Source organism: Lipotes vexillifer, unplaced genomic scaffold (assembly GCF_000442215.2).
Source record: "Lipotes vexillifer unplaced genomic scaffold, Lipotes_vexillifer_v1.1 scaffold182, whole genome shotgun sequence".
Classification (NCBI taxonomy): domain Eukaryota; kingdom Metazoa; phylum Chordata; class Mammalia; order Artiodactyla; family Lipotidae; genus Lipotes; species Lipotes vexillifer.
This window is the reverse complement of record NW_006798798.1, coordinates 4,935,665-4,947,826: the sequence shown is the minus strand read 5'-3', so window position 1 is coordinate 4,947,826 and position 12,162 is coordinate 4,935,665. Positions and strand designations below refer to the sequence as shown.

Here is a 12,162-nt window from a genome sequence, read left to right as displayed (position 1 = left end):
GGGAAAGAGAAAATAGGGGGGTTAATTCCTTTCTGGGAGTGGGCGAGTAGTTAATTCTTAATGGGTACAGATTTTCTGTTTGGGATAACAAAGAAGTTTTGGAAATAGATAGTGGTGATGGTTACATAACATTGTGAATATGCTTAATGCCACTAAACTATACACTTAAAGAAATGGCTAAAATGGTAAATTTTTTTTAACATCTTTATTGGAGTATAATTGCTTTACAATGGTGTGTTAGTTTCTGCTTTATAACAAAGTGAATCAGGTATACATATACATATATCCCCATATCTCTTCCCTCTTGCGTCTCCCTCCCTCCCACCCTTCCTATCCCACCCCTCTAGGTCGTCACAAAGCACCGAGCTGATCTCCCTGTGCTATGCGGCTGCTCCCCACTAGCTATCAATTTTACATTTGGTAGTATATATATGTCCATGCCACTCTCTCACTTTGTCCCAGCTTAGCCTTCCCCCTCCCCATGTCCTCAAGTCCATTCTCTAATAGGTCTGCGTCTCTACTGCCGTCTTGCCCCTAGATTCTTCATGACCACAAAATGGTAAATTTTAAGTATGTATATTTTACAACACATCTTTAAAAAAATCAATTATATTTAAATATACTAGCAGCAAACATCAGAAATTGAAATTTTTTAAATGCCATTTACAATAGCATAAAAAAGCACTTAATACTTAGAGACAAAACTGAAAAAAGATGTGCAAGACTATACATTGAAAAGTGTAAGACCCTGCTGCAAGAAATTAAAGAGAACCTAAATAGATGGAAAGACTTACTATGTACATGAGTTGGAAGACTCAACATTAAGATATCAATTCTCCCCACACTGATCCAGAGAATCAATGCAATCCCAATCAAAACCCCAGAATGCTTTTTACTTTTTAAAGAAACTGACAAGCTGATTCTTAAAAACACAGAAATGCAAAGGAATTGGAAGAGTCAAAATATCTTTGAAAAGGAAGAATAAAGCTGCAAGATTGACACTACTGGATTACAAATCCTACAAAGCTACAGTAGTCAAGACAGTGTGTCAGTGGTGTCAAAACAGAAAAACAGATTAATGGAACAGAATGCAGAATAGAGAGTAAACAAATAAATTAATACATATATGGACAACCAATTTTCAACAAAGGTAAAAGATAATTCAGCAGAGAAAGAATATCCTTATCAATAAACGGTGCTGAAACAACTGGATATTCACATGGAAAAGAATGAACTTGATCCATACCTCACACCATATATAAAAGTTAACTCAAAATGGACATAAATCTAAATGTAAAACATAAAACTAGGAAATAACTAGTGTCCTTGGGCTAGGCAATTATTTCTTAGACAAGACATTAAAAACATGATCCATACAAGAAAAAATGAATCAATTGTCCTTCAAAATTAAAAACTGTTTTTTGAAAGGACACTGTTTAGAGAATAAAAAGACAAGTCATTTTATTCTGACTGGGGGGATAAAAAGGAATTGTTTTCAACTGGAGAAACCTGAAACACCAGGTGATCAAGGCTAACATCAACAGTCAATGTATAAAGATGCACCCTTGATATCATGTGTGACAAGAAGAAAATGGCACTTTACCCCTGTGATTTTCTTCTCAATAACCCATAATCTCATTCTGATTATAAGAAAAAAAATCAGACAAATTCCAATATAGGGGCATCTTACAAAATAAGTGACCAGGGGCTTCCCTGGTGGCGCAGTGGTTGAGAATCCGCCTGCCAATGCAGGGGACACGGGTTCGAGCCCTGGTCTGGGAAGATCCCACATGCCGCGGAGCAACTAGGCCCGTGAGCCACAACTACTGAGCCGGCGCGTCTGGAGCTTGTTCTCCGCAACAAGAGAGGCCGCGATAGTGAGAGGCCCGCGCACCGTGATGAAGAGTGGCCCCCACTTGCCACAACTAGAGAAAGCCCTCGCACAGAAATGAAGACCCAACACAGCAAAAATAAATTAATTAATTAATAAACTCCTACCCAAAAAAAAAAAAAAAAAAAAAAAAGTGACCAGTACTCCCCAAAATTGTCAAGGTCTTCAAAAATGAGGAAGTCTGAAAATCCATTACAGGCAAGAGACACAACAACTAAATGCACTGTGGTATCCAGGACAGGCTCTTGGATATCAGGTAAAAATTAAGGAAATCTAAATAAACTATGGATTTTAGTTAATAATGTATTAATACTGGTTCATTAATTGTAACAAAAGTACCATATTAATGTAAAATGTTAATAAAGGGGAAACTGGGTGTGAGGTATATGGGAACTCTATGTACTATTTCTTAATTTTTCTGTAAATTGAAAGCTTCTAAAGAATAGAGTCCATACCAAAACAACAGAAATAAAAAAAGGCAAGCCACAGACTTGGAGAAAATACTTATAAATTATATACTAAAGGACTTGTATCCAGAATAGATACAAAACTCTCAAAATTCAATAAGAAGACAAACTATCCAATTTTTAAAAAAGAGAAAATGATTAGAACAGATACTTCACCAAAGAAAACATATAGTGGTAAATAAACACATGAAAAGATGCTCAAAATCATTAGTTGTTAGAGAAATGCAAATTAAAACCATGTGACATCACTACACACCTGTGAGACTGGCTAAAATGAAAAAGACAGACCATATCAAGTGTTGTCAAGGATGTGCAACTCTCATGTGTTGCTGGTTGGGATATAAGTGGCACAACCTCTTTGGAAAACAGTTTGGCAATGTCTTAAAAAGTTAAACACACACCTACCATATAATTCAACCATTTTTCTCCTAGATACTTACTGAAAAGCCTATGTCCATATAAAGACTTGTACACAAATATTGATAGTAACTTTATTTATAATAGCCCCAAATGGAAGCAACACAAGTTTCCTTAAAATAATTCTAATTTCGCTGTGGGGCAACTAAGCCCGCACGCCACAACTACTGAGCTCGTGCACCTCAACAAGAGAGCCCACGTGCCGCAAACTACAGAGCCCACATGCTCTGGACCCCGTGTTCCACAACTAGAGAGAGAAAACCCACATGCCAAACTAGAGAGAAGCCTCAACGAAGATCCCACGCAACTAAGACCCAATGCAGCCAAAAAAAATAAAGAAAATTTAAAAATAAAATAAATATTTAAAAATAATAATTCTAATTTCCCAAATTTTATGTAATATGCTTATATTTTATAAGGAAACAAAAATGAAACAATAGTCTTTCATTTTTAAAATAATTCCAAATTACTGCTAGAAACCCACAAACTCAAATAAATGAACGGCTTATTACCTAAATTAGCACTTCTGAGCATGCTGACCAGCGCTGGCATAAGCTGAAACTCAAATATCCTTCGGATTCCACAGTGACTGCAGGCTGGGAGCTCAGTGACTTCTGATGTAGGGCAGGTCAAGAAAAGTGGTTCTCCACTCCAGGAATACCTAGAGCAAGGAAATAAAGAACCGTGAATCAGGGCCACATACAAGTCACATTCCAACATCTAAGACCACGCTTTGCAAATTTTGTTTCTTTCTTGGAGAGTATCCGGAGCAAAACCAGACAGCAAAGAAAATCCAACGGCCCAGAAAACTAGCTGCAAGGTTGTATATCAGAGCAAGATATCTGAATTCTTATCAATGGTTACCAAGTCTAGATGAAGGCACTAAAGCTAATGTTGAACTGAATCTAACTAAAACTGCAACAAAGCCCAGACTCAGCTCAACTGCAGATTAAAAAGACTCAGCCCCCCACAGTACTGGCCTTACAGAAGAAGGGGCATACACCCCTAAGGAATAAATATTAAGTTCAGTATCTACTGTTCTTCAACATACAATTTCCAATAAACAATTTTTTTAAGTTACTAGATATTCAAAGAAGCAGAAAAAATTGACCCATAAAGAAAGAATACCAGGAGACCCACAGCCAAAATGATGGAATTATCAGACAGACTTTGTTTTTTAATTTTACCGAAGTACAGTTGATTTACAAAGTTGTGTTTGCTGCTGTACAGCATAGTGACTCAGTTATACATATATATATATATTCTTTTTCATATTCTTTTCCATTATGGCTTATCACAGGATACAGAATATAGTTCCCTGTGCTATACAGTAAGACCTTAATCGAAAATACTTTTAGGGCTTCCCTGGTGGTGCAGTGATTGAGAGTCCGCCTGCCGATGCAGCGGACACGGGTTCGTGCCCCGGTCCGGGAAGATCCCACGTGCCGCGGAGCAGCTGGGCCCGTGAGCCATGGCCGCTGAGCCTGCGCGTCTGGAGCCTGTGCTCCGCAATGGGAGAGGCCACAAGAGTGAGAGGCCCGCGTACCGCAAAATAAATAAATAAAAATAAAAGTAATGTATATTAGTTTGGGAAACACAGGAAAGTATAACAAGAAAACCAGAACCTACAGTATTCCTCAAACTATGAAGCTAAGATTTTTATTAAGTTCACTTATTTTTTATGCATTTGGATGCACACATGTAAGTAGGTTTTGCATTTTTTTTTTTTTTTTTTTTCGGGCCTCTCACTGTTGTGTCCTCTCCCATTGCAGAGCGCAGGCTCCGGATGCGCAGGCTCAGCAGCCATGGCTCACGGGCCCAGCCGCTCCGTGGCACGTGGGATCCTCCCAGACAGGGGCACGAACCCGTGTCCCCTGCATCGGCAGGCGGACTCTCAACCACTGCACCACCAGGGAAGCCCGGTTTTGTGTATTTTTTAAAAACAATAATTGGGGTCATAGAATATTTATAATTTTTCTTTTCTTTCTTTAAAAAAATATTTATTTATTTAGGCTGCACTGGGTCTTAGTTGCGGCCCGCGGGATCTTTGTTGCAGCATGTTAAGTTGCAGCATGTGGGCTCTTAGTTGTAGCACGCAGCCTTCTTAGTTGCAGCATGTGGACTCTTAGTTGCAGCTTGCATGCTTCTTAGTTGTGGCATGCAGATTCTTAGTTGCAGCATGCATGTGGGATCTTAGTTCCCTCAGTAGGGATGGAACCCGGGCCCCCTGCATTGGGAGTGTGGAGTCTTCCCCACTGGACCACCAGGGAATTTCCTGTGGGATATTTTTATAATGGCAGTTCTTGGTGACCCTTGGATATAAGAGTAAAAGAAGGCAACAGAAGTGGTTTTGAGCTTCTGGCTTGTGAAATTGGGTGAGTGTTGATGCTATTCTTGAGATGGGGGTTTAGGAGGCTGTTATCTGGGGTGTGGGGTCTTGATTTTTCTTGAACTACAGAGTGTGTCCTTATCAGTTTGACTTCCATCTTTGTAATTAAATTTTTGTTAGTTATAATAGTTTTTATTTTATTTCCCCTGTGCGTTCTACTTTATAAGTTTCATATACTGAAGACATAATACTTTGTAGTTAGTAACAAGTGCGCATAGGATATTGAATCATACGTCTTGGAAGTTCATTGCCCAGGTCTTCCATTTCTACCTGTGGGTCCGTGGGCAAGTCACTTAACCTTTCTTATCCTCAGTGCCTCATCTCTAACGTGAGGATGATGATACAACTACCTATTTCATAGGATTCCTATGAGAATTAAATGAGGTGATGAGGCAAATACTCTGTAAAATATACGTAAATACTGGCTGTTGTTTGAAATCCACTATGCTATGTTTTGGGGAAGCAGAGATCTGTTAGGATCTTTTTTTTTTTTTTAATTGGCCGTGCTGCGTGGCTTGTGGGATCTTAATTCCCCAACCAGGGATCGAACCTGGGCCCTCGGCAGTGAAAGTGCAGAGTCCTAACCACTGGACTGGCAGGGAATTCCCTAGGTTCTCTCTCTCTTTTTTTTTTTTTTGCGGTACACGGGCCTCTCACTGTTGTGGCCTCTCCCGTTGCGGAGCACAGGCGCCGGATGCACAGGCTCAGCGGCCAGGGCTCATGGGCCTAGCCGCTCTGTGGCATGTGGGATCTTCACGGACTGGGGCACGAACCCGTGTCCCCTGCATCGGCAGGCGGACTCTCAACCACTGCTCCACCAGGGAAGCCCTAGGATCTCTTAATAGCACTGGCATATTTATCTATTCTTCGACATCTTAAGACAAGGGTCTACTGAATCACCTAATTTCTGTAAATTCTTTGGTGGTAAGGACAGTATATAACTCTCATGCAAAACATAGTGCCCATGTATAGTAGGTATTTGGTGGAGCCAACACCTTTTCAAATGTGGTATGGTTGAAAAGAACCTTGATTTAGGTCTTAGAAGACTTGGCCTTGGGCAGATGACTTTACCTTTATTTTCTCTTCTGTACCTACTTTACAGCATGTTTGGAAGGATTCAGTGAACGTATTCATTCATCCAGCAAATATTTATTGAGTCTATTTTAGACGCTGCAGGTGCAGCAGGAAATGACACAAAGTCTGTGGTTTTATAGCTTTAGCTTTCTAGTGAGGGAGGCTAAAAATAAATAGACATGTTGTATGATTTCCACAAGTGATAAATGAGGAAAATAAAACATAGCTATTATAAGTAGGATGTCAGAGAGGCCTCAGAGGAAATGACATACCCAGCAGGTTATAGTATATAAAAATAATGACATAGGGAAAACTTGGAAAAATGGGTCCAGATAAAGTGGACAGAGTAAAATCAAATGGTCTTTCTCCCCTAATACCTGATATGATGAATATAAAAGGTAAAAGTCAGCCAAAAACAAAATAGAAAAAAACAAGTATTAAAAAGAGAATCCCTTCCATCAGCATTGAAATAAGGAAAGGAACTTAATACCATAAAACTCAAGAGTGGCAGCTCAGGATATAATATCACTAAATGTCTAATACAGGTCTGGGTACCTCACATGTATTTAAATATTTATTTTTGAAATTAATTTACTTTTCACAGAGGAAGGTAGAGAAATTTCTGGAATGGTTTAGTGTGAGTTCTAACCATACAGCCTTCTTCTTTCACCTCTTCAAAATATACTGATTAGCCCACAAAATCCTGAGAATTGAAGTAATAATCTTGAATCTGGGAAGAAGCAAATAGGAAAAGAATCTGTATCTTCTGCTGTAGGGCTGTTGGCCGGAGAACTGGGTGTGGTGGGGTGATGATGCAGGGAATTAGGAATTGCCTCTCAGAAGCAAAAGTTGTTGCCTAGTTACAGTAATGATAAAGAGGTCAAGGGCAATTTCTTCCCCATTAAAATGGGATCTCCCAACATGTAAGACATTTTACACTATCTGAGAAGTCAAAGTGAAACCCAGGTGTTCTAGTAGATTGCATCTAGTCTTACAGAACCATAACCCCACCCCACTTCACTACAGAAAAGTAGAAGAAATGAAAAATATGCTTGGAGAAGGGGAAAAGAGCAGACCTCTGATATGAGATAGACAAAATCAGTAAGAAAGCCCACACACCGTTTTGGAGAAAACAGGTGGCCTAAACAGAGTTGCCCCCTTCAGGTATGAGCTAGATGAAAAGTGGCATGCCACTCCTGTAATCAGTAAAATTAAAGAAATGAATAGTACAAACAAAAATGAGCCAAGAACCATATCTGGAAGAAAACATAAACTGAGAACACATAATTCCCAGCAGAGTTTTCAAGATATAGAAGAACTTTGTAAGAAAATACATTCAGTGAAACCCAAGAGCTCAAAGTTGAGAAAATGAAGTAACTATGAGAGGCCAAGGGAAATTGAATTGCTAAAGAAACCAAGCCACACGTTACATATTGAATAAATTTAGAAATAATAGACTTGGCTGAAAATCGAAGTACTGACGTGGTGAAAAGAGTTGTGAAAATCTAGTGAATGCAAAAGAAAAAGACAAAGCAATTAGAGAGAAGGTGATATCTATGGAAGGTTGATAAATATAACTACTATAAGGATAATTGGTGTTCAAAATAGAGAACTCAACAAATGGATGAAAAACAATACTCAACGATGAAATAGAAAATTTTCCCCAAAATGAAATAAGAACTGAAATTAAAGTACAAGAGTGATTGAAGTGAGAGACCGAGCCTGGTGGTGGTTTTTAAAAGCATTTTCTTTTCTTTTCTTTTGTTTTTTTGCAGTACGCGGGCCTCTCACTGTTGGGGCCTCTCCCGTTGCGGAGCACAGGCTCCGGACGCGCAGGCTCAGCGGCCATGGCTCACGGGCCCAGCCGCTCCGCGGCATGTGGGATCCTCCTGGACCGGGGCACGAACCCGTGTCCCCGGCATCAGCAGGCGGACTCTCAAGCACTGCGCCACCAGGGAAGCCCTATATACATTACTTTTACAATCAAGAAAAACAATTTAAAAAAATGTGCCTTTACCTCAAAATCTGCTCTTGACAAGCAGCAATTCTCTTCATGAATTTGTAAAACATCTTATCTCCACTTTTAATTATGGTCTTCTCATATTTTTCATCACCATCACTACAAAGACTAAAAAGAGAAGCAAAAAACACTTTTGCCTGTATATATCCAGAGAATTACAGTATTTAGAAATATACTGAAAATTATACTGAATACCAGTAACCCCCCGCCACCCTTCTCTCAAGCCCTGCTTCCTAGCCATTTTCAACTCTGGATAATTATTTGCAATTTAAAAAGTCATTATGTCCACTCACTCTCTCCATTTCTTTCTCCATTATGGATTATTTTCAAACACCAACACTTCTTCACACACTCCAACAGTATTCTGAGAAAGCTTACAAATGATACAGCTCTGGTAAAGAACCAGGTCAACTCTCCATATATCCTATTGTAATTCTATTATAATAGCAAAGTGATTATTCTTACTTCAAACTTTAGAGGGTTTTGGTTTATAAAGACTTTCAAGACCTATCCTCGCACTTAACTCCAAAAACCATGTGAAGAGATACACCACCCAGATATCAGTATCACCCCCATTTTACAGGGGAGAATTGAGGCTCTGGGAGGGTCTCTGAGGTCCTAGGCCAGTTCTTGAGCCACAGGCAAGAGTCAATAAACAAATGGCATTTTTCTAACTTACCTGTCTCTGTTATACATTTAAAAGCCGAAAAGTTAAAGAGCTAGTAAAACCACCTTGTGTAAATACTTGGTATCCCTAACTTCTGTTTGTTCACTTTCCTGAGGGTCCCTATAAACAGAACAGTGTTTTCAAGCTAACTCAAGGGTGGCTGGTAAGATCCCCTTGTCTGTCTCCCTTTCTCATCTGAGAGACGTGAAGCAGAAAGGTCCTACACACACAAGTGCTGCCTGAAAAAGTTTCCCCAGATACGAGGGTAAAACCAAAGGGTACCTACTGTGGCAGCTTCCTGATCAAATCACCTCTCACGCTCAGCAGTACACACTCTCACCTTTGGGAAAGCAACTGTTCCATGTCAATTCCCTCTCTCTGTTGATACTCCCTCAGAAGGCTCTGAGCATGATCTAGACTGACAAAGTCTCTGTAGTCATCCTCATCAACAACACAGATGTAGTAGGGCAGGAACTGCGGCAGCACGGAAGGCAAGGCCATCCCTTCCCCAGGAGGCACAGGAGGAGCAGCACCCGGGACAGTATCCTGCAGGCGGAGGTCTTGGAGCTGGGCAGTCCAGTCTCTGTCTTTGGCACGGCTGGAATCATTTCCAAAATCCGAGATAACCTGTGGTGGAGGCGGCTCCTCCCTGTCACTTCCCCAGTCATCTGCACCTTCACACCAATCCTCAGCTGTGAGGCCATTTTCCTGTTTCTGGAAAAATATCCAGTGAATGTGGTTCAAGCACACTTGGGTGATCTCACCTACTCCCTTGGCTTCCTGAGCCACCCATCCCTTCACCTTCCTGAGGGAGCCTTAACACCAGCACCCCCCGCCCTCCACTCTGATTCAACTTCCTGGACCCCGTTTACTCAAAAGCATGTTGGAGGTGACAAATACTGTGTTTCCTTTTCAGGGCACCATGGCAAATGCAGTACGGTGGTTTCTTCAACATCTCTTTCAGTTGTGCTTCAGGTATTGCACATGGTAAGAAAGAACTACATTTCCCAGACTCCTAAGCACCTGGGGTCCTAGGTGTGATCAGGGGGTCTGTCTGTGTCTAGAGAGAGACACAAACTTGAGACAGAGTGAAGTGGAAAGAGGGGCCATGAAGCAAAAGGTAGCTGATCTGTAGATGGAGACAGCAAGGCTCTGGAGTCAACAGTTCTGACCAGGGCAGCTTCCATTCACCAGAACACATCTCAGTTTCCTGACTGCAAGAGAGGTTAGCAGCTCCTTGACAGGCCAGTTCTGAGGTGTGGTTCCGGAGGTCACTCCTGGAGTCATATCCTCCAGGCTATCCAAATAAGTTAGTAAAAACCTAATTTTAAGTCTGTCTCAGCTTTAAAAAGTCAAAGTGCTTTTCTATTATCTGCAATTGAACCCTGACAAATATAGGCAGACACCACCTTTTTATTCCCAGTATTGCTAGTACTGTGCTTGGCACACATTAAGAATTCAGTGTATATATAAAGCAGCATTCACAGGCAAAGGGAAGCTGAATTTTGTTCTGCAGCTACCAACTTGCCTGATTTTTTTAATTTAATAAATTCGAGTTTTGTCGTATTAAATATGTTTGTTATATACACATATACTTATCACAGTATGTATATTTACTATAAACACACACATATATAATGATATGTTATGTACACACCCATACTTTTTCCCAAACAGAAAAATCAATAAGCTATGTGCTTCCATACCTTCAGTGCATAATTAAAACAACTAACAAGACGTTAAGGAAGTACCATTTTATGGTTCAAAAAAAAAAAAGCAAATTGTGATGTGATGAATTGGGAGATTGGGATTGACATGTATACACTGATGTGTATAAAATGGATGACTAATAAGAAAAAGTAATAAAAACTAAACATAAAAAAAAAGCAGAAACCATTCCAAAGTACTTTAAAGAACATGGCTTAAAGTTTGGCTTAAGCGAAATTCTGGAAAATACCCTCAAATTACAGCAGATCATAATATGATAGTCACAAGCGCTTTACCTGAGTGTCCTGCGTCTCTTTCTCTCGCGTTTGCAGGCACTGGGAGCGGAACACCTTCCAACTTCATAGTAAAGAAAAACTGCGGTGAAGGGTCCATCGCCGACTGCCAGCCGACTGACCAGTCCCCTCCGGGTGCGCCGGGGGCTGGCCCCCCCCCCCCGCTCCCGCCCCCGCCTACCTGCGCGCCCTGCCGCTAGCGCACCCCGGGCGGGGGCAAGCGAACACGTGCAGGAGCCGATGAAAGGGGGAGCCTTCCAGCGGGCAGTACACCTGCACGACCAGGGCAAGCGGCTGCCTGCAAAGTTCACACACTGGCCTCGGCGCTGCCACGGCGGGCAGGGCGTCCTGAGGGCAAGGGAGGCACTCAGACCCTGACTCTTACCCGAGACCTCGCCCACTCCCTCACCCCGTAGCCCTCACCAGCACCCGCCGACCCCGGCTCCGGCGCCCCACCTCACCGGAATGCCTCCCAGCTTGCTCGCGGTCCAGGCGCCCAGCCCCGTGGGGCAGCAGTGCACTGCAGTCTCGCGAAGCCCGAGCAGCACCGGCTTCCGGACGGCCGCCATGTCGACGAGGCGCCCAAGTGAAGAGGCGAACTACGGCAACCGAGAGGGTGCGCCTCTCTGTGCACGCGCACTGCCTACGCCTGAGAGGCGGCCCCGCCCCCTTCAGACCGCTTCCGGGGTTACAGTTTGGAGCCCTGAGGCGAAAATCCCGGAGCGGCAAAGCTTTTTGGCTCGTAGCGCGCGCTGCTAAAGGAAGTTGGCACCCTCTACCGTGAACTAGTCTTGCCAAAAAGTTTTATCTAAAATAAGTGGGATATGGGACTTCTCTGGCGGTCCAACGGTTAGGGCTACGCGCGTCCACTGCAGAGGGCGCGGATTGGATCCCGGATGGGGGAACTAAGATCCCGCATGCCATTCGGTGCGTGAAAAATAAATAAATAAAATAAAATAAGTTGGATAATAGTACTGTCGTTAACAAGCCCCTCCCCCAAAAAACAAAAACACAAAGTCCTAAATTTTTATTTATTTATTTATTTTCTAAATTATTTTTAAAATTTTTATTGGAGTATAGTTGACTTACAATGTTAGTTTCAGGTGTACAGCATAGTCAATCAGTTATACATATACATATATCCACTTTTTTTTTTTTAAGATGCTTTTCCCATATAGGCCACTATTGAGTAGGGTTCCCTGTGCTGTACAGTAGGTTCTTATTAGTTATCTATTTT

The 12,162-nt window shown here is 41.7% G+C and overlaps 1 protein-coding gene and 1 non-coding gene across 2 annotated transcripts in view; both read right to left on the bottom strand.

Moving 5' to 3' along the window:
* Positions 1–11,494, bottom strand: part of PDCD2L (programmed cell death 2 like) — a 24,654-nt gene extending 13,160 nt beyond the window's left edge. Inside the window, exons 1-6 of the mRNA XM_007470962.1 lie at positions 11,387–11,494; positions 11,107–11,273; positions 10,929–10,989; positions 9,266–9,639; positions 8,256–8,366; positions 3,288–3,436 (exon numbers count right to left, since the gene is read on the bottom strand). Coding sequence (XP_007471024.1) covers positions 3,288–3,436; positions 8,256–8,366; positions 9,266–9,639; positions 10,929–10,989; positions 11,107–11,273; positions 11,387–11,494 — 970 coding nt within the window. The remainder of the gene's footprint in view (positions 1–3,287; positions 3,437–8,255; positions 8,367–9,265; positions 9,640–10,928; positions 10,990–11,106; positions 11,274–11,386) is intronic.
* TRNAE-UUC (transfer RNA glutamic acid (anticodon UUC)) lies at positions 5,694–5,766 on the bottom strand. Its single transcript has one exon. It is a non-coding gene; the product is annotated as a tRNA-Glu (tRNA).
* Positions 11,495–12,162: the final 668 nt, after the last annotated feature.